Source organism: Macrobrachium rosenbergii, chromosome 30 (assembly GCF_040412425.1).
Source record: "Macrobrachium rosenbergii isolate ZJJX-2024 chromosome 30, ASM4041242v1, whole genome shotgun sequence".
Taxonomy (NCBI): Eukaryota; Metazoa; Arthropoda; class Malacostraca; order Decapoda; family Palaemonidae; genus Macrobrachium; species Macrobrachium rosenbergii.
The window spans coordinates 27,942,536-27,965,035 of NC_089770.1; the positions used below are offsets into that span (position 1 = coordinate 27,942,536).

General features: G+C 38.6%; 1 protein-coding gene across 6 annotated transcripts in view; it reads right to left on the reverse strand.

Moving 5' to 3' along the window:
* Positions 1 to 22,500, reverse strand: part of LOC136855144 (caskin-2-like) — a 56,972-nt gene that overhangs the window by 20,402 nt on the left and 14,070 nt on the right. The window contains exon 1 of one of the 6 annotated variants that reach the window (XM_067132035.1): positions 9,889 to 10,011. The exons of the other annotated variants lie outside the window; for them this stretch is intronic. Within the exon in view, the coding sequence (XP_066988136.1) occupies positions 9,889 to 9,921 (33 nt within the window). The 5' untranslated portion in view covers positions 9,922 to 10,011. Of the gene's footprint in view, positions 1 to 9,888; positions 10,012 to 22,500 lie in introns of those variants that run through there. 6 annotated transcript variants of the gene reach the window in all.

Below are 22,500 nucleotides of genomic sequence, written 5' to 3' on the forward strand. Positions count from 1 at the left end.
AGTTGTGCAATGAGGACTAATATTAGAGAGAGGTCACAGGTGGTGTCCTGGATGGATGTCAACAATTCTGTAGGTTTGTTTGTCTTTTGAGCTAAATTGTTTCAAGCGACTGTTCCCTTCTTCCAGATGATTCAGTAACAGCAGGGTCCTTTAAATATACTCCGATTACTCGCATATTTAAAGAACTTTGAGTAACGGTAATCAGGATTCAGGTCATCGCTGGGGTATCCTATTTGGCCATATTCTACAAGCTCTATTTCAGCGATAAACTAACACTGCTCATAAGTACTGGTGCGTGCTGCTTGCTTTCCTGGGCGTCAGTATGCACATTCTACCCATGGTTCATAAATTGTATCTGCAGAGAAGTTGTGAAACGTCTCCTAATGCCGGAAGTTTAAAAAGGAACCGTTATACCACTTTGGAGGCCAGTTGTTCTGACATTATTGGTCCTCTGCGTTAATACTGATACTTGTTGAAATATCCTGTTTGTTCACTTATTATCCTCTCTGTTGCCAGTTTTCTCTGTGGGCTCTTGCTTTTCAAGTCAGTGGGGATTTTGAACCAGTTATGCATGAGTTTCTCCAGTCTTTAAACAATGATAGTGATCAACAGATTAATATTGCTCTTGCTGTGTGTGTGCGGGTGTGTGTGTGTGTGTGTGTGAGAGAGAGAGAGAGAGAGAGAGAGAGAGAGAGAGAGAGAGAGAGAGGAAAAGGACAGCTAGATACATAAATCACTTTTTAAGTCATAGTCGATTTTTAGGCAACGAGCCCATGTCGTCCATCCTCGACTGACTCAAGAATCGAACGCTGGTTACTCAGTATGTGAGCTGAGCACGCTTGTTATATCGTCGAGAGAGAGAGAGAGAGAGAGAGAGAGAGAGAGAGAGAGAGACTTAAGAGTGGATTTCCACTTAATTCTTGAGGACGTGTGGGCATTGAAGTTGAAGTTGGTCCGTCCATACCCACGTGTTTCCTGTTAAAATGCTAGATTGGCTCCCCTTCCAAATATAGAGATGAGTGCTCGAAAGATCAGCGGTTAGATAAATCTGTATCACGTACCTTTGGTTGCTTTAGGTAAGAGTTTCCACTGGTATAACGTTCGAGAAAATTTTACGTACACATTGATTAATATATCATGTCAGTAATGGGTATATATATATATATATATATATATATATATATATATATATATATATATATATATATATATATATATATATATATATAATATGAACCACTTTTGTACCTTTATGAAATGGCGAATGCCTTGGAAATTTTCTTCAAATGAGGTTCAGCCTTAATTACTTTCTTACGGTGACCGTCGTCTCACAGTACTCTGAAGCCATCGTCGATTTAAATCTTTCTCCTTAATATTTCCAGGAATTTCCTCCGAAATCTTTTTCAGACTGGAAATTTCATGCTGTTTAAAGCTAAAGCTTCTCAAAAGTTTCAAGCTTTTTTCCTTCAAGCTTCTAAGAAACTAATCTCCACAACCGCCACACCCCTGTTCCTCCTTCTCCCCCCCCAACCCCTCTCCCCTCCTACCTCTTTCTCCTCTTCCCTTTTTTTTCCTCATTCCCTGACTCTCCCTTTCCTTTCCTCCCATTCTATCAGCCTCCTTCCCTTCCCCCCCCCCACCCACACCCCCGACCCTGGTCCTTTATATTATTTGGCTTGTGTGTGTCCTTCCTTGGGCAAAAGGAGTCCCTTGTTCTCAAAGGACTCCTGGGGATTGTAGAATCCTCAGTTTCAACTGACCGGTTCCCGGTTACTAGGATATTTCTCTCTCTCTCTCTCTCTCTCTCTCTCTCTCTCTCTCTCTCTCTCTCTCTCTCTCTCTTCGTTCGGTGCTTTATGTCTCGCGTTTTATCTTTAACTTTTTATGTGTTTTTCATATCCTGACTTCCTCATAACTCTCTCTCTCTCTCTCTCTCTCTCTCTCTCTCTCTCTCTCTCTCTCTCTCTCTCTCGTTTATCGCTGTTAAATGTGTTCTCTCTATTCTTACTCTTTTATGTGTAGTTTCTCGCTTGTTTATTTTCTTAAGGCTAACCTCTCCTTCTCATTTTTAATCTTTATGACTGTTCGCTCTCTCTCTCTCCCTCTCTCATTTTATAAAATCAGTTTCTCTCTCTCTCTCTCTCTCTCTCTCTCTCTCTCTCTCTCTCTCTCTCTCTCTCTCTCTCTCATTTTATAAACCCAGTTCTCTCTCTCTCTCTCTCTCTCTCTCTCTCTCATTTTATAAAATCAGTTTCTCTCTCTCTCTCTCTCTCTCTCTCTCTCTCTCTCTCTCTCTCTCTCTCTCTCTCTCTCTCTCTTGCTTTCTCATGGACATTTGGCTATTTCCTCCCTATATTTTTTCTTTCTTTCTGAAGTTATAAAATCAATTTTTTTTTTTCTCTCTCTCTCTCTCTCTCTCTCTCTCTCTCTCTCTTTCCTTCCCCGAACCAGCCATCTCTCATGACTCACAATCTGAAGGAGTGATGGTGAAAGAAAGAGCGAAAAGTTTGTGTAAGGATTAAAGGTCACATCCTCTTTTGAGTTCGTGAATAATTATTCTTCAAAGAATAAAGTATGGTTTGTTGTTACTGATACTATTTTTAGTAGTAGCAGTAGCGGTATTAGTAGTAGCGGTATTATTAGTAGCAAAAGTAGTGTTAGTAGGATTTTTAAGTGAATACCAGTATGGCTTGATATTTTTTAGTATTTTCATAGTCTTATGAAAACATGTATGACACATGAAATAACCAGTTATTCTTACTGATAAAAATGCTGTTAGTATTTCAATAGTGAATATAAATTCATTATTTTTATAAGCAAACATATGTATAATGTCGCTCTGTAAATTAATAATATACATGTATATACAGTACATACACACACATGTATATATATATATGTGTGTGTGAGTGTGTGTGTATATATATACATACAGTAAGTATATATATATATATATATATATATATATATATATATATATATATATATAGAGAGAGAGAGAGAGAGAGAGAGAGAGAGAGAGAGAGAGAGAGAGAGAGAGAGAAATAAAGTCACATTTGAAATAATAAAAGAGGAAACTCTAAATCTGAAGAGTGTTGCCTAGCACAAGGTGCTTTCAAGACACACACTTATTGCCCTTTATTAAGCTCTGACGTCTGTAAACGTTTGCTTCTTTTGCTGTGTGCTTTTGCTTTGCAACCTCTCGCTTGGTCGGTTTGGGAAGCCTAATGCATGCTTGTATAATTGTATATGATTTTTCTTTGTATATTTTTTTATCTATGTACCTGTATGTTTATTCAGTTTGATAATCGTATCGTTCTTTCCGCGCTGTTTACATTTATCTTCCGTAGTCTTTCTTTACGGGTAATAATAATAATAATAATAATAATAATAATAATAATAATAATAATAATAATAATAATAAGCGAGGGAACGGTTAATAACACAGTCCCCTTCTTGGACGTCCGAGTTACCAACACTCACCACGGCTTCGAGACGAAGGTCTACAGGACACCACCTGAAATCGGGCTATGCCTCAGCGGCAATGGAAAGTACACAGATGAATTCAAAACATCGGCAATTAATGCCTACGTCGGCCGATCCCTCTCCCACTGCCCTCCCTGGATACGGAGTTTAAGAGGGACAAGTGAGTCCTGAAGAACATCATTCGGGCTTGTGTAAGCCCTGGCGAAGCAGACACAATGGTCCACCATACAACCAATTATAAGGATCGGAGGACTGCTTAGTACCTCGTGAAGAATAACCGCTTTGTCAGCAGTGATCCCATGAAGAGGAGTGGAGTGGTCTAGCAAATACTTTACCCCGAGAATAGAAGCCACCATTTTTACACTGGAATGACAACAACATGCCCCTCTTAGAGGATCACCATCCATCTACATGAAGGGGCAGTGTACCAACACTGTATGAAGAAAGATGGCAATGCCCCCAATGCTAGCAGATTGTAAGGAATACCACAATTCTCGTCGGCAGCATGCACCACCACCCCCTCCTCTAGAAGGAGGCCCTCTACATTCTTCAGTGGAAACCTACTCTCAGTGTCACTCAGGAAACCCTCCTCCTGCCAACCACCATCAGAAGAACAATGAGGCGCGCCCCTGAGACAACACTACAGCCGCCCTCCTCTTTGAGCCATGGGCAGAGGCCCCCATCGTCAACCAATCAGCGTCCCCATCAGTTGGCCAGATTCACAGCCAATAGGAGAGCTCTCTGAATATGACCAACCAATCAAAAATCATCCAACCTTCTCTGTAAACCTGTTTTCAGCTATAAATATTCCCTGTCTGTACCCATGGGGCCCCTAGAGTCAACAGTCAGGAAGTTCTTCTAACAAAACCCATCGGATGACATGCACTGACTCCTCAGAGAGGTGATAGCCCATGCCACAGCAGAGATGAAAGAGATAAAACTGCAAGCACAGTACGAATGGTGTGCCAGCATCAGCAGACACATGGCTGTGACACAAATCTGGAAATTTCTTGCAATATTAGCTGGCAAGGGGAATACAGTGCAGATTACCCATCCCAACTCTCAAGAGGAAGCCAGTAACTTAGCCAGAAATTTTGGAGATAGGACAAAGTCACACAAACTTCCATGAATGGCACAGGAAAAACTAGGAGAGCTTATCCCTTCAAGGTGGAGAGAATTCAACACTTCCTGCAATATGCTGGACAACACAGATACACCCTCCACTATTAATGAGCTAAACAGTGCACTCAGCAATGGGAAAACAGACACATCCCCTGGTACAGATGCAATCACCTATTGCATGCTGAGACACATGAGTGACCCTTCCAAGCAGGTATATATCCTCCTGATAAACAAGACTTACTCAGAGCACACCAGGCTGGAGAAATGGGGGCAACAAGACATGCAACCAATTCCAAATCCCCAGGAGCCAGGCTCTTAAAGCCCAATATCTCTTATCAGCTGCAAGGAGAAGGTAGCTGAAACAATGATCCTAAACAAGCTTGTATGGATGGCAGAGCCCTTACACTCTAGGCTTTATGCCTATAGGGAAGGGTGGTACCCAAGAGTGTCTCACAGATTTTTATGCGCCATAAATGGCTTGAGCTTCATAGTGGTTTTTCTAGATCTTGAAAAGGCATGAGTTGACCAGTGCTGCAACTATCATCTCCTCCCTAGTTAGAAAGAAAATCCAAGGCAACCTACTTGACTGGATAAAAAGCTATATGCAGAATTTAGAAGCCAGAGCAAAATGGTAGAGTACTACCCACTTGAAAACAGCACTCCCGAGTCCCGAGGGAGGTATTCGAAGCCCCGTCCTGTTCAATGTTGTACTGGAGAATTTAGCCTGCCTAGAACTACCACAAGGAATAGAAGTCTTTATATATGCTGACAACATCTGCATTGTCAGCACAAGTCCTCAGTGACCACTCCACAAGATGTAAGATGCCTTGCAGCAAATAGACAAAAAATGCACAGAACTGGGACTTAAGGTCAATATAAACAAGATGAATGCCAAGGAAATAAAGTATGGTCAAACTCCAACCAACCTTCTGCTCAGAGGAGACCCTGTAGAATGGGTGGACAGCTACATGTATCTAGGAGTCTGCATTTGTAACCAGTATCTCCCGAGAAGGAGATACAGCCCCTCAAGGTCAAAAGAAGAAAGGCACTCAATGCACTAAATAGGTTCATGACTCTGCAAGAAAGAGTTACATATCACATACTCAGAAGGTTCTACATGCAAACTATCAGAGAGCAAGTAGAATATGCAGCACCATTCCTGACAAGTCTCAGGAAAGATCAGCAGCAGAGACTGGGAAGTCATCCAGAACAATGCCATGAGACTGATACTGGGGCCCCCGGTGTAGACAAAAATATATCTCCTGAGTGTGGAGACACAGCTACAATCTCTCACCCAAAGGATATGTCAAATAAATGCTGCTATACTGTACAAAACCATCAAAAGAGACAGGGAAAGACTGCTAAAAGACAAAATGCATGCATGCATAAACCTGCATGAGGAATTAAACCCTTCAAAAATGCAAACTGGCAGCCTACTCCAGACTCTGAGACAACTGAACATGCAGTTAAAAGCATGACAAAGGATGTCTCACCTGAGGGATACTGAAAACCAGCACCCTGGGTCGAAGACCCAATCCAGTATAAATTTACAGTGCTACCTGCAAGCAAAGAACTATGCATAGCAACACAGATGAGGACAGCAATCAAGAGCACAGAAGCTGAAAACACACACTACAGTGATGGATCACTTGACCCACAAATACTGGGAACGGCAGTGGCAGTGGTCGCACAAAACTTCAAAGGAAGCTGGAGGTGGTCCAACAATGCTTCAGTACTGCAAGCAGAATTAACAGCAGTCTCCAAAGCCTTGGAAGACTCTAGCCAAAAGCAAGTGCACACGACAGTACATACAGGCTCCAAAGTGGCAATCCTTGCATTTAAAGTGATCAAGCCCAAGAAAGTGTGGCACTGATATCAGCAATCGAATCAGTAACCAAGTCACATCAAGCCTCTGGCAGGCAGGTTGTCCTCAACTGGATACCTAGTCATGTGGGGATCCAGGGAAATGAAGAGGCTGACACCCTATCCAAAAGTGTTTTCAGCATGCATAAAGATGTAACTATCTCTCGCACAACTAAATGAAATGGCAAAAAGGTATGCCAGACTTCAAGAATAAAGTGAAGTGCAGCAGCAGTATCTATGAAACTCAAGAAATGCCAAGTGGTACCTTGAAGTCACAAATTTAAGCCCCATGACATCACCAAGCAGACTACCCTAAAACACTCTGTTATCATACACAGGATAAGGCTAGGATATCTCTGCAGCTGTCAACTGGTTGGTAATGAAGACAGGCCATGCAAGTACTGTGATCTAGCTGTAAGTCAGTCACTCATACAATACCTACTGTAATGTCCAGAGATGCAGCTTCTCAAGCAGAACCTCCCTGACAATAAGCAGGTACCTACACAGACCACTGCATTCATCCTAGAAAACACAGTACAAGGAACTTCCTGATCTCCCACCCTCCTCTCAGGTGAAAATCTTGAAGAGCCACCCATGAGGGAAATATGCTAACACAACACCATCAGACACCCTCACACTCAACTGTACAGTTCTTCTTTCAGGGGCAGACACGAGCCATAGAGCCAACTAATCACCACCATAATTTACAGTTCTCTGAGAGGGACAAACATGAAAACACATCTCCCTCAGGGAGGATGGTAAGTGGGCCACCAAAGGTTCCTCATTTTTGCTCATGGTAATTTATTTTATTTTTTAGTTGTTATCTTATTTAGTTTATTTCATTTCATTAAAGGTTTTTGCAAGTGTGAGACAGCCCATCTTTCTCCCAAACTCAAATCCACTTCCTTTCCTTCCCAGTACTCTGCACATTAATGGTGCCATTCTAATCGAAGCAAGGACTACCAAAGTGCCAGGATAATAAATGGCCCTCGGATAGCTTCTGTATAATTTATCTGCTGAAACAAAGAAACTCTACACCAAGCTGAGAAGGCACAATATAGGCTCAACAGCCTACAGATTGCCATTCTTTCCAACAAAATAATAATAATAATAATAATAATAATAATAATAATAATAATAATAATAATAATATAGCCTACAAGAAGTAATGATGTTTTTATATCAAAGAGAATATTTTATTCTAAATACTTCAAAGGTACTGTAAATTGATATAGTAGTTTTAAACGTATTAGGCAAATATTTGTTTGTTTCTTTTTGCAGAGGTCACAATGATATTTTTTGGGTGCATCAACACTACAGTGTATACTGTCATAAACATATTGAAACTTATCACATACTTATTACAAACAGGTTGATGACAAGTCAATGACTGTAAGTTGAGAACAAATCTTTGACAAATGCTGGATAACTGTATGAAGCACTAATTCGGACTACCAACAGCTCGCTGACTTGTATTTAACCTGTTTGTGATGAGAGTGTGTGTGTGTGTGTGTGTGTGTGTGTGTGTGTGTGTGTGTTGTGGCGGGGGAGGTGATAAGTTGCCAACATGTGTTTATGAAGTCTTGTGGATATACCTTAAGGATGCATCTACACTGCAGTAAAATATGTTTTAAACACATGTTGGGAACTTACTGAACACACATCACAAAACTGGTTGAATATATGCCACCAACTTATTGGTAGCCCTAACCAGTGCTTCACATGAATATCCACCATTTGCCAGTGGTTTGTTCTATACATCCGGTCGTTGGTTTGTTTTCAACCTGTGTGATACACATTTGATAAGTTGTTGATGTGGGTTGGGAAATATTTTACTGTAGTGTGGACATACCCTTACAGGTTGAACTTAACAACGGGAAGAGTCAATACCATTTTTATTCCTTCAGTTTCGTTGACATTCCCTGGTATGTCATTTTTTCTCATATAATTAAATATTAGATATTTATGGAAAAATGCAACTATAGGTGTGTTATGAAACCTCTCAACTGTAGGATTTCATACTGACTCTTTCAGTACCAAATTCACTAAAGGAACTGGAAAATATATGGGTGCATTATGCTTGATTACATAAGGGAGGATCCATTCTGGTTTGTATAAGAAAGAAATCTTACTATGTGTGTCTAGTTTTATCTTTTATCTTGTGATATATATTTATATATATATATATATATATATATATATATATATATATATATATATATATATATATATATATATATATATATATATATATATATATATATATATATATATATATATATATATATATATAAATATATATAAATATTTTTAATCGGCCCTCCTTCTTGATGGATTAACTCAGGTAGACATAACAAGGGCGTTTTAACGTGGGCGTTCACTCTTCGAGGAACATGTTTAGAATAAAATAAAACAAAATCATCGGGATTCTTAACAGAAGCACATAGCAGGTTTGATTATAAACTCCCATCATATGGTTATGCTGCTTCTTAGGGGAGTCGATTATGGTAAGTCAGCCTCGAATTTCGTCACTTGACTGCCTTGAGAGAGATTTAAATCCAAGTTCGTTTAACGACTCATGGCGACACCTTACACTCCAGCACACCGACTGCCCAGTCTCTAATTCTTCCTGTCACTGCTAGTCCGCTGCTTTTCCTGCCCTTATAAGTCGTGTTTTCTTTTGGTGTCAACCGTGACGTCATGTTTTGAGGTGTGTTGCTAAGTCCTACTAAGCACCTCCTTCATCTGTTTCATTTCAACCTTGGAGGTTGGCCTACGGAATTTCTGCTGGCCATCGGGTATTGGCTATTGGAACTTTCCTTGGGCGTATAGGCCTATGGCAGTGATGGCACTTGACTGGTTGGCACAACCTAAGTTTACCTCTTGTAGGTGGGGCTTATCTCTTGAAGTTTCCCTCGGAAAAGAGGGCGGTAGGAGTGTTTCCACACTACGACTCCAGATGACCTTCTCTCGAAGATTGTATAGGGAAAAAGGAATCGGACAGACGGTGTTTGTTTCACGGGCAATTATATTAGAAAGGACATTCGAGACTAAATCTGTGTGTTGTTCTCAAGGGCAGGTGATTTATGGTGGGCACTGTTTCTTGTCTTGAGTCACTCTTCTACGGCCCAACCAAATGTAATACTTTCTTGGTAAATATTCTCTCTCCATAACATATATGTTTATGTGTCTGTGTGTCTGTAAGTATGTATTAGTTTAAAAGTGTGTGTGTTTTCTCAAAGTGAAGATGAAAATAACGTTTTCAGATTTAAGAGAATAAATTAGTACATTAGTAAGATAATTAAACTAGGTGATTAATAAAGAAATGATAACATTTACTGAATAGCCGCGAAGGGATTCGGGGAGCATTTACCTCAGCCGAAAACCAAAAAAAAGAAGATCCGAAATCGAACCCACCTCAAAAATCGAATCAGATCTTCCTTGGTGCATAGTCCAGCCCTCCACAACATTTCATCGCAATCCATCAATTTGTTTTCGAGATATCAGGGAGATAAACAGTTTGTACATTCATTTAGATCTCAATCCTAGATAAAAGACTGTAAATTGCAGTGTGATTATCATGTTTATCTTGTAAAAAAAAGTAATCTTTAATAATATATGCAACACAACATAGTTGTTTGTTGTAGACACTTGTGTGCTAAAATGAGTAACATGAAACAACTGTGGGTGCTGATGAAAGATAAACAGACTGACAGGAGACACGGGAAAACTAACATTCATGCTGAATGCATAACCTCGTCCAGCTTTCTTACTGGCGGCAATTATAAAGGGACTTTCGACCAATAATTTTAAGTGTATTGAGCCTAATCTGAGATGGAAATCCGATGTAGTTTCCCCTGTGGGAATCGAGTGAGTCACAAATCTTGATTATTTATATATCCTGAGGATAAAGTGCATCTGGAATTGTCTATTGACAGTGGGCGGAAATGCTCAGAGGGCTTAGTTACAATGCAGTTTTCTTTAATTGACTCTTACAGTGTAGCTAGATGGAGACTACGTTTTCTTCATCATTATTTTGATTAGTGTTCTTCTGTCTTTTCCACTTATATTCAGAAGGCTGTTGATGGAATTAAGTGAAATTTTATGGACAGGTAGTTTTTGGGCCAAGAGGAAGTGCCTTAGATTTTGAAATGGATCAGGATTCAGACGTGGAGTTAGAATTTTTGTTTCATTAGATAAATCTTTCTAGTTGTCATATAGATTTCTCTTACTAACTCTATATTTTAGAGTGGTGTTGCAAAGTTTTTTTTTTATTTTATACGGATATTTGTAGAAACTGTGGTTCTCTACAGCCAGAATATGAAAAAATTGCATGTTTAAAATTACTCAAAATAATATTTAGATATCCCACACACACACACACACATATACACACACATATATATATATATATATATATATATATATATATATATATATATATATATATATATATATTGATAGATAGACAGATGGATAGATATAGATATGTGTGTGTGAATTTACTGAATAAGGCCATGAAAAAATGTCTCTACTGAATTATGTTTGATATCAGTATCTATCTGAATTTCCTTATTGGCGCTACGTTCTTTACACATTCACCAGTCTTCAACTCTAGTCTTGAAAATCTAGAACTAAATGTAAGCTTAATCTCACTCGGGCTTCTAGGAATTCATGGCATGCCCAAGGCCAGTAGATTGCCCACAATTTCTTTGTTTGATCTTAAATGCTTTTAGAATCAACATTTGTTTTAGTATTAATTTGGAGGAGAGAGAGAGAGAGAGAGAGAGAGAGAGAGAGAGAGAGAGAGAGAGAGAGAGAGGCACCCACAGAAACTTATGTTAGTCTGTTAATTTTATTTCGAAATTTATATGCTGATGTGTTTCTTTATCATTCAGATAACTAAATTAAAACTACTTCCTATTGTCATTTCAAATTTCGTGATATACTGAGACTGAATGACAAGTTCACGTTGGAAATTTTTAGGTTCTTTAACTCATATGGCTGATATTCTCTTTAGAATATCCGATTAAAAAAAAAGCTTCACTAAAGATAAAGAGTTTTTATTTTAAGCCTGGACTCAGGCCACGCCCTCTTGAAGAAGAGTTGCCAGATTTTCCAGATGCTTACTGGCAACAAGCTTGCATCTGGTAATATCTGGTAAAAATAACAGCAGCTTTTTCTAAACTACCTAATTTCCCAGCTGCGAAATTGACGGCCATGCTACAAGGCATTTGTATCTGAATGTCTGTGGTAGCAGACAAATGTTTCAGGATCAAATCTCTGTCACCGTAGAAATGCTGTAGCTCTTCCCTTCGGAATCACAGCTACATCAACAGACATAGCAGTGTTGCCAGAGATTATGAAGTTTAACATATCATTTATCAGGATGAGGGTACAGACAGACAGCCACAAAAAAAAGGAAAAAACTCGCCGTGGCGTCTCCACAGTTCCTACGTCTTTTGTCATCACTGTCATTATAAGGAATGATGTGAGGTTATGAAGCGCTTGATGTTGTTATAATTGGGGATGATGTTGTATGATGAACAGCGAAATCATTATCATTATTGTAGAACGGGTTTTAGTTCATCATCATGATAATGAATAAACACGTAATGAAATCATTGTTTATTTAGCGAATAAACATTTTTTTATAATTATTCTTTAAAAGTTGCCAAACTGGACTTTGAGAATACCTTAAAAATAAAAAAAACCACGTCATTTATCTTTCTCTCTCTCTCTCTCTCTCTCTCTCTCTCTCTCTCTCTCTCACCACAAGTAAACGAATCAGACAAAAAGATACATTCAATCATTGCTGTACTTAGGGTCTTCATGTCATTCATTCTACTGGATAGCGGTGAAATCAAACAAAGTTGAAATTCATAAATTTAATGCAGCGTCATGGCGGTAATTAGCAAAATGTTTGGTGATGAAGTGGATGTGGCAATGTTGCTAACTTCTTATGAGGGGGAAGACTGATTCGAAAAATTAGCTGAACTGGGACTATGCGTTCAACCGCTTCTGTTTGTTTGTTTGTTTGTTTGTGTGTGTGTGTGTGTCCGCAAGATATCTTCAAGGTTTATTGGTGGTTTCCATTGGAGCTTTATGGCGGGATGGGGGCTGGGCCGAGGAGGAGCTAATCAGATTTCCAGATGGATCAAAATGCGAATGAGGACCAGGATTTTTTTGTTTCCTGTTCGATTTTGGCGTAGGCGGTGGTATGCACTCTGAACTTGCTGCTCTTCCTCCTCCTCTTCTCGGTTACGTTGCAAAAGGAAGAGCGATTGCTGCTTCATATGACTTTTGTCACTTTTCTCTGTAACTCCACCAAAGGCACACAATGTCTGTAAATATGACCTACGTCTCTCTCTCTCTCTCTCTCTCTCTCTCTCTCTCCAGTTCTATCTCAGGCCACAGAAGGATAATCTTTAACTATATTGTTCCTTTGTTGATCTAAGCTGTGAACTATGTACCTAATAGTCAGTTGACTGTTGTAAGCTGCAGGCAGGAGTGGAGATTGAGAAAAAATGATTGATTCTTAAGGTTTTGTAACTCCATTGCATAATTTTAAAAGACGCGAAGGTCTCAACAGGGCAACCTTTCATCGCCAGGAGATAGAACTCTCTCTCTCTCTCTCTCTCTCTCTCTCTCTCTCTCTCTCTCTCTCTCTCTCTCTCTCTCCTCGAAAATGAAATGTTATGCGTAATGTTCACAAATGGAGAGCTTGATACACGTTAAATATTAATATCCAGGAGGGTTGATCAAAGGTGAAATCAAGAAAGAGAGAGAGAGAGAGAGAGAGAGAGAGAGAGAGAGAGAGAGAGAGAGAGAGAGAGAGAGAAGGGAGAGGGCGGAAGGGTGTACACGAGAGAGAGAGAGAGAGAGAGAGAGAGAGAGAGAGAGAGAGAGAGGGAGAGGGCGGAGGGGTGTACACGAGAGAGAGAGAGAGAGAGAGAATGAGGAGAGAGAGAGAGAGAGAGAGAGAGAGAGAGGGCGGAAGGGTGTACACGAACGAGAGAGAGAGCGTACAAGAGAAAGCGGGAGAAGGACAGATATGACCACCAGATGTAAAGAGAGAGAAAGAGAGAGAAAGTGTACAACAGAGAGAGAGAAGGAGGGAGATGGCGGGAGAGTGTACACAAGAGAGAGAGAGAGAGAGAGAGAGAGAGGAGCGATCCGACCACCAGCTCTTAAAAGAGAGACCAGTGTTGTCGAGCGCTGGTTGGAGGTTTTTTTGGCATCATTTTAATTCAATATTCAAATGGGTTGCTGTCTGCGTCACTCTCTTCCTAAATCATCACTATTTTCTCACTGTAGATTTCTTCTTTGCTGCATTAGTAGTGCTTATTTCGTATTATCATTATCATTAAGGATTATGATTGCCATTATCGATATTAATACTGATACACAAAAAAGTACTATTTATCAAAATTTTATGGTTGTAGAAATACCAAGAGTTGTAATAATTGAAATAGTGATCCCAGTAGCAGCAGAAGAATTAAATAGCCATAGTAGACAAAATAGCAGTAGCAGTTTTTGTGCATGATGTTCATGCTGGCCTAATCTCAAACTACTTAATCCCAGAGGCCATTTCTAATTCATCTCCCAGTCTTGGAGTTGGAAGGAGGTTGTGTCATCACCAGTGCCTGTTTGTTTCTTTTAGTTTTCTGTCAAAGAAAACTATTGAGGTGGCTTTTTGTCTGTCCGTCGGCACTTTTTCTGTCCGTCCTCAGATCTTAAAAACTACTGAGGCTAGAGGGCTGCAAATTGGTATGCTGATCATCCACCCTCCAATCATCAAACATACCAAATTGCAGCCTTCTAGCCTCAGTAGTTCTTATTTTATTAAAGTTTAAAGTTAGCCATGATCGTGCGTCTGGCAGCACTATAGGTGCAAAAACACAGGCCACCACCTGGCCATAGCTGAAAGTTTCATGGGCAGTGGCTGAGAGTTTCATACAGCATTATATGCTTCGCAGAAAACTTGATTGCGCCAAAGAAACTTCGGCGCATTTTTTACTTGTTTTTACTGTACATTGTGACAGGATATTTTCATCGGCGACTGATGGACTGCAAGGAAATTATATGGAATAGTGATCCGTGTCTCCAGGAAGAACGTGGAATATATTAATATGGATTCGAATACAGGAGTGGATCCAGAATGTTTTTTCCATAACTTGCCAATGGCAGAGTGATACTCCAAGCAGCAGTGGATGGATTTCAAAGTAATGCGTTGGAACAGTCTTCTGTATCTTAAGGAAGAATTCATACGATATTAAAATGGATCTGGATCTGGATACAGATCCAGGGTGAATTTTTAGACTTTCACTTTGTTGACGTGTCATTTCCAACAGCTATCTTTGAATTTCAGAGGAAAATTGTGGAATAATGAACGATGTACCAGGGATGAGAAGTCTTTTGAGATAAATCTAAATGTGGATCTGGATCAAAAATGTTTTGGAAGGGCCCGTTGATAGACCATGTTTTTTTCTAAATGAAGTGATCCAGTCTTTGATGAACATAAGTTTAATGATTAAAAATGTTGAGAATGTCAAGAATGAAACTCATTCCATACCATCACTACTGCAGCGACTGCCTCTAGCAACAAATTCTCAACATTTTTAACCATTAAGCTCATGTTCATCAAAGACTAGATCACTTCATTTAAAAAAAACCATGTCTGTCAACGGCTCCTTCTGAAAAATTTTTTATCTAGATCCATATTTAGACTGATCTTAAAATATTTTCTCATCCTTAGTACATCGTTCACTATTCCACAATTTTCCTCTGAAATTCAAAAATGGCTGTTTGAAATGACACACCAACAACGTCAAAGTCTACAAATTCACCTGGATCTGTATCTAGAGCCAGAACCATTTTAATATCTTATAAATTCTTCCTCAAGATACAGAAGACTTTTCCAAAGAATTTCTTTGAAATCCATCTACTGCTGCTTGAAGTATCACTGCCTCTGGCAAATTATGGAAAAACATTCTGGATCCACTTCTGTATTCGAATCCATATTAAAGTATTACACGTTCTTCCTGGAGACACAGATCGCTATTCCATATAATTTGCTTGCAGTCCACCATTCACCGATGAAAATATCCTGTCACAATGTCCAATAAAAAAAAAACAATCAAACATCCAGGATCCAGGTACAAATCCACTTGTATCTTAAAATTTGATCATGCCTTCCTTGGCCCATGGTCGACCCTTTTGCAAAATTTTGTTCAGATTCACGAATTAAGTGTCGAGATAATTACACTATATATATATATATATATATATATATATATATATATATATATATATATATATATATATATATATATATATATATATATATATATAAATGTATGTATGTATGTATAACAAAATCACGAAAATATGGAACGTGATGAATACATAAATAACGACAAAATTCACGAAGGAAAGATAAACAATGGAGTGCTGCAAGGCCTTTCGAATTGTCGTTTTTACCTAGCAGTCTTATGCTTTACTTGTAAAGGACGACAAGTCGAAAGGCCTCAGCACTCCATTGTTTCTCTGTCCTTCGTGGATTTTGTCTTTATTATATATATATATATATATATATATATATATATATATATATATATATATATATATATATATATATATATATATATATATATATATATATATATATATATATATGAACTGATCTCGAGCAATTATAACTACCCCTCCGGCAAAGAGCTTAATTCTTTGTGAGTTAGTTGACATTGTGTTCCTTTGTGAATTGAACTAACGGACAACATAGTTGCGGTAGTGCTGCGGCCTCCAACCTTGTAAGAAAAAGTTCGTTACATCTTAGCGTGGCTTGGAGTGCCAGGGAAGTGTCTCTAGATTCCTTCCTGATTAGCCCGCCCGATTTATGGGGCCAGAAAACAACCAATCACCATCGGGAATAGCCGATGCCCTGTCGGGAGGACACTTGAGATGATGACCCAAAAGGTGGGACAGTCTTTCTCCGACGGCCGTACAGAGTAGTCTGGTGTAAAAAAAAAAAAAAAAAAAAAGTGCTAGTATGGCAAGCAGTTTCGAGTACCCGGCGTCCGAGTTTACTTCTTTAACATAAATTAGTCATAAATTAAGGGGCGCCCTTTTGTGTTCAACGTTCCCTCTATTATTATTTTTGCGTGTCTTGCACGTCGAGCATGTAAACTTACTCCTGTCGCGTTTTCGTCAGTAGCCTGAACCCACAAAGGACCCAAATCGGGTTGTGGTTATATATATATATATATATATATATATATATATATATATATATATATATATATATATATATATATATATATATATATATATATATATATATATATATATATATATATATATATATATATATATATCGGTAAAAGAATGGTCTGGACGCCTTAATAAGGAAGACCTGTGACACTTTAGCATTTTTATGGCACTGCCATCATTGGTCCATCATTATAACGCCACTCTTATCGTTGATTTATTTTGATTTTAATTACAATCTTTCTTTTATTCTTACTTTTCTTTCACCTCAAATTATCTCGGCAATTTCGAAGACTTCGAAGTAAACGACAGACGAGGACGCTGCGGCGAAGTATGCCCAGTCAAGAAAAATTGTCGCTATACCTGCAGTAGCTCTGTGACGCACCTGGGTCCGGTAAGTCTTTCAGATAATTTAATAATTAATAATAATTTGATATCCTTACCGTGATGTATTTGGATTGTTCATTTGAATACGCATGCGTAAAAATGTGTGGAATTTCCAGAATTTTTTCAGTAATCCTAAAATACTTCTTACATGTCAAGCAAGTGGTCTTCTCCACTTGTCCTTTGCTAGTTCTCTTCACTTTGTCTCTCTCCTTCGGTTATTTCTGACCCGACTTTTAGCAGGGTAACAGGTCTTATTCCTCTCGGGCAAATAAGAGAAACTGAGCGGCCTCTCGTTGTTTCCAACGCGATTTAAACTTGGTGCTAGTCCTCGGTGTTGCCGTCTAAATGCAGAGCTCAGTGGAAACTGGTTCAGTTCCACTCTGAAAATGAGTGGAAGTTTGCTGCTGCTGGGATCTCGTTGTCTCCAACATGACTTAAGCTCTATGCTAGTCCCTAGTATTCCTTTGAAATGCAGAAGCCAATGGAACCGGCTAATAGCTGCAAGCAACCCAGATCCAAATAACCCAAGAAATGGAACCAGAAAAGAACGGAAGGTGAAACGTATCGTAGAAAACAGAAGTAGGAAGGGAATTCCAAAACTTGGCAGTAGACTGAAATAATGAGTCAAGGAACTGAAGGAAACGAATAAATAATCACGGATCTGTGTGAACCGTTATATTATAATATTAGCATTATTTATCATTTATTTCAGTCCGATGGGGGTAGGGGATGACAAGGGGGTGGGGGGGGGGGCGGTTAAGCTGGCGGCAGGAGAGAATGAAACGTTCCAATATTACAGCCTGGTAGGCGCTTGACTCTTATGTAACCCTGACAGGAAAGAGATAGATAGATAGATAGATAGATAGATACGCGAAGTAACGAGCAACTTTGTACCTACGTACTGTACATACCCGCGCCACGGAAGAAAAATAATGGGTTACGTACAACGAGAGAGAGAGAGAGAGAGAGAGAGAGAGAGAGAGAGAGAGAGAGAGAGAGAGAGAGCCAGGAAGGGAAAGAAAGAGACAGACAGACTGACAGACAGAGAGCACACTGTATACCCATGGAAGACATTCCTCAAAAGATGAAAATGAGAGATTTCGTCATCTGGTACAACGATTCACGCTGTGTCCGAGACAACTAATCAGTTAAGATGATACGACCACACGCTTACAGTAAACATCAACAACAAATAATAATAATAATAATAATAATAATAATAATAATAATAATAATAATAATAATGATAATAATAATAATAATAATAATATGAACCAGATCATTATATTTTACTATGGTATATTTCAAGTACCAATTGGCTTAATGTGAGAAATGTAATGTTTTCTTATAAAGTTTAAGTAGGCTGAGATTTTTCGCTAACTTATTCTATTGGTCTTCAGTCGTACCTCTCAACCCACCTTTTTTATACAGGCCAGAGCCTGCTTTCAGCAACCTTAGGAGTCTGATGGGAGGGGCACCAGGTAACAGTGAGCCTCGTTATATGTATATACATACATTTATATATATGTGTATAGAAATTTTTGACCCACTTTCGAGATCAAACCCAGGTCTTTCAGTTGGAAGGCAAGGGCGCTCCCAGCTGGACCACACAAGCAAAGCCGCTGCCAACTGAACCACGCAGTGTGTGGTTCAGTTGGTAGTATCGTTCCCTTTCAATTAAAAGACCTACTCTCCATCCCGATGCGAGTCAAAAAATTTTTTTTGTTCCACACGTGATTGTGTGCTGAGTAATTCTATATATATATATATATATATATATATATATATATATATATATATATATATATATATATATATATATATATATTATATATTATATATTATATAAATATTTGTGTGTACATATATATACACTGTCTCTTACTAACTCTAGCTATGATCCACAACAGTCACCTAATTATCGTGTAAATAAATCCCTGGGTAAAAGAGCATATGTCTGTAGTCGCCCTAACCTTGATAGAGAGAGAGAGAGAGAGAGAGAGAGAGAGAGAGAGAGAGAGAGAGAGAGAGAGAGAGAGGAGAGAGACTTTGATTGATAGTGTTTATGTTTATGAGCCATTGAGTAAAAGTTTTGAGTAAAAGTTTACCAGAAGTGTTGAGAGACGAGATACTGTACAGATGTTGGCTTCTTCAAACATATACACATATAATGTGTGTTTTCTGTAGTTCCTGGAGAGAGAGACGTGCTTAAGATCATGGTGATGCAACTGCACAATTAAGTAAGTGAAACAATAGTGAATGTGAGGGAGCGATAGAATTCTTAAATGTATCGAACAAGAGCCTTTGTTCTAACGTTTAATAATTGATAACAGATAGATGAACATAGTAAGCAAACAGAAAACGAACTCAGCCCAGTGATGTGTGCCAAGCCAGGCCCCCTTCGTAAACAGGGCTACTTTAGCTCGTACTTGGCAAGGCTGCATAAAGGAGAGAGAGAGAGAGAGAGAGAGAGAGAGAGAGAGAGAGAGAGAGAGAGAGAGAGAGAGAGATTCAGGCGGTTTATGAGTCGAGAGAATATATCGTAGCATTATTAAATAGAGTTAATGATAGGGTTGGAATACATAGACCGGGTGTGACAGTTAATTGTAACAGTTTATAAGAGAGAGGGAGAGAGAGAGAATTGAGGAAGTTTATAATGGAGTCTAAGAAAAGAGAGAGAGAGAGAGACTTTCCATAAGAAAATAAAGCAGTTGCAAAAATGATTAAGATATCGGGTATTTAGTTTTTTGTTATGAAGAGTCTTTGGGATATTCCGTTTTCGTCTTCAGAGCTCATTTTTTGTTAGCAGTTTTAATGTTTCATTCATCTACCCTTCTTGTTTCTGTAAATAATCATTTGATTGTTATCAAATTGTTCCAGAAGTGTCATTTCAGAAAACAAAGAAGGTAACGCGCATATATATATATATATATATATATATATATATATATATATATATATATATATATATATATACATACATATATAGCCTATATATATATATATATATATATATATATATATATATATATATATATATATATATATGTGTGTGTGTGTGTGTGTGTGTGTATGTGTGTGTATATGTATGTATGTGTATGTGTGCTTCCTCAGGCATAATAATGTACACATTTAAATATAAATTATTTGGTTAACTTTAGCTCTGGGGGAAAAATAATGCCTGTATGGTTAGAATGATTAGGTAGCATAATTGACAGTCAGACCCTACACAGTCCTGATCAGCGTGCTTAAATTAGTCTCGAAGACTATGCAAACAGTTGGTTCGAATCTGGCACTGCCGAGAGAGAGAGAGAGAGAGAGATTAAGTTGTTTGGGTACATGAAAAGAAATGGGACATCTTATACTGTGTCATTTGTTCCTTCTTATAGATGTGCGATGTGCGCAGTCTCTCTCTCTCTCTCTCTCTCTCTCTCTCTCTCTCTCTCTCTCTCTCTCTCGGCGCGAATCATTCTTAGATGGTTGTTTCTACTGCCATTCTCTCTCTCTCTCTCTCTCTCTCTCTCTCTCTCTCTCTCTCTCTCTCTCTCTCCCTAAGCGAATCATTCTTAGACGGTTGCTTCCACTGCCATTCTCTCTCTCTCTCTCTCTCTCTCTCTCTCTCTCTCTCTCTCTCTCTCTCTCTCTCTCTCTCTCTTTAGGCGGATCATTTTTGTACAGTTGCTTCTACTACCATTCTCTCTCTCTCTCTCTCTCTCTCTCTCTCTCTCTCTCTCTCTCTCTCTCACACACACACACATCTTGTATTGTGCTTGACCTCATAAAATGCCGCTGAAGTCACGATATGCTGTAAACCAAATCTGTGTAAATAAATTCCCAAGAACATGTTACGCGAGGCTCGAACACCGCTCCAAATATGTCACGAATTTTATCCTGAATAATTTAGCGGCAATGTATCATGCTAAAACAAACAAGCACTAAGAATCTATATGGATTCACCCTTGTCTGTCTGTATGTCTGTCTTTCTGTACACTAGCAAATGTGCCTCGCTGTCGAACTTCTCAGTTCCAGAGGTCTTTCATTCCTCACACCATTGGACTGTGGAACAGTCTCCCTGAGGATGTGCAATTGGAACTTCAAAAGTTCAAGCGAAGATGCAGTGCATTACTACCCTAATGCTATTTTCCTTGTATTTTAATACATTTTTATTTATTTATTTATTTTATTTTTTCTTTTTAATAAGTGAGATCTCTTCTTTCTATATTTTCCTTTACCTTTGCTTACTCTCTGATGGACTCTGTATTCTTTGGAGGCTTGAATTTCAAGTCAGTGAATGGGTTTATTCCATATGAATAGGTTTCATCTTCTGAATAATAATAATAATAATAATAATAATAATAATAATAATAATAATAATAATAATAATGATAATCTTAAGTATAAAGGTTACAGATTCAAAAACATCAACAGATTACTGGAAATTAAATGTAAACATTTTGGACTCGGATAATATAGAAGAGCAATTCAAGATTTGTGGAAACGGGTTCACTCTTATAAGTGAAAGTTCCCCGAGATACTTTGGAAATATCCCTGTATTTTAATAATTTACTTACATTTTTACCTATTTATTTTTTGATTTGTTAATTTATGTTTCCATTTTTAATAAGCGATCTCTTATATCCGTATTTCCCTTTACCTTCTGTTACTGCTTTCAGTTGAACACCATATTCTTTGGGAGCTTGAATTTCAAGTCAGTGGCCCCTTTGTTGGGCTTACTCCATATGAATAGGGTTCATCTCCATGGGCCAATGAAGCGTGACCCCTGATGTTTAAGCCTCTCCTTATTATAAAATTCATCGCGTATCCATAAATATCCCCAACGCGTATCGACGAAAGTTTACAGATAATAAACCTCTTTTAGACTTGGCTGTTCAGCCCTGGCCCTCCTCTCCCACCACTGGCATCTATATGTGTAGGCAGCAGAATGAAGGTACTATAGCCAGATTTTCTAGGTGGTACATAGCGTCCCATGGGTCGGCACTTGCCATTTCGACCCTCTGTTATCATACTGTTATTACCGTCATTTATGAGCGTATGGGTACACCAGCTTCGGATAAGAACTGTCACCCTGAGAGTGCATGGACTCCCATCGACCAAATTCATCCTCTATATACCTTTCTTTATCTATTGTATACTAGCATCAGTTATCTTCGATTGTCCCTTGAGAGCCACATCATGGTGTGCATATATCGTTACCCATTAAATAAATATACAGTTTTTCGTTTAAGGGTTAAGGGCATTACCAAGAAGACCACGTAAACATAGTGATGGTTCAGAGCTATTTTATAATAAAAACAAACATTATCCTTTTTTGGGCTGACGCCAGAGAGAGAGAGAGAGAGAGAGAGAGAGAGA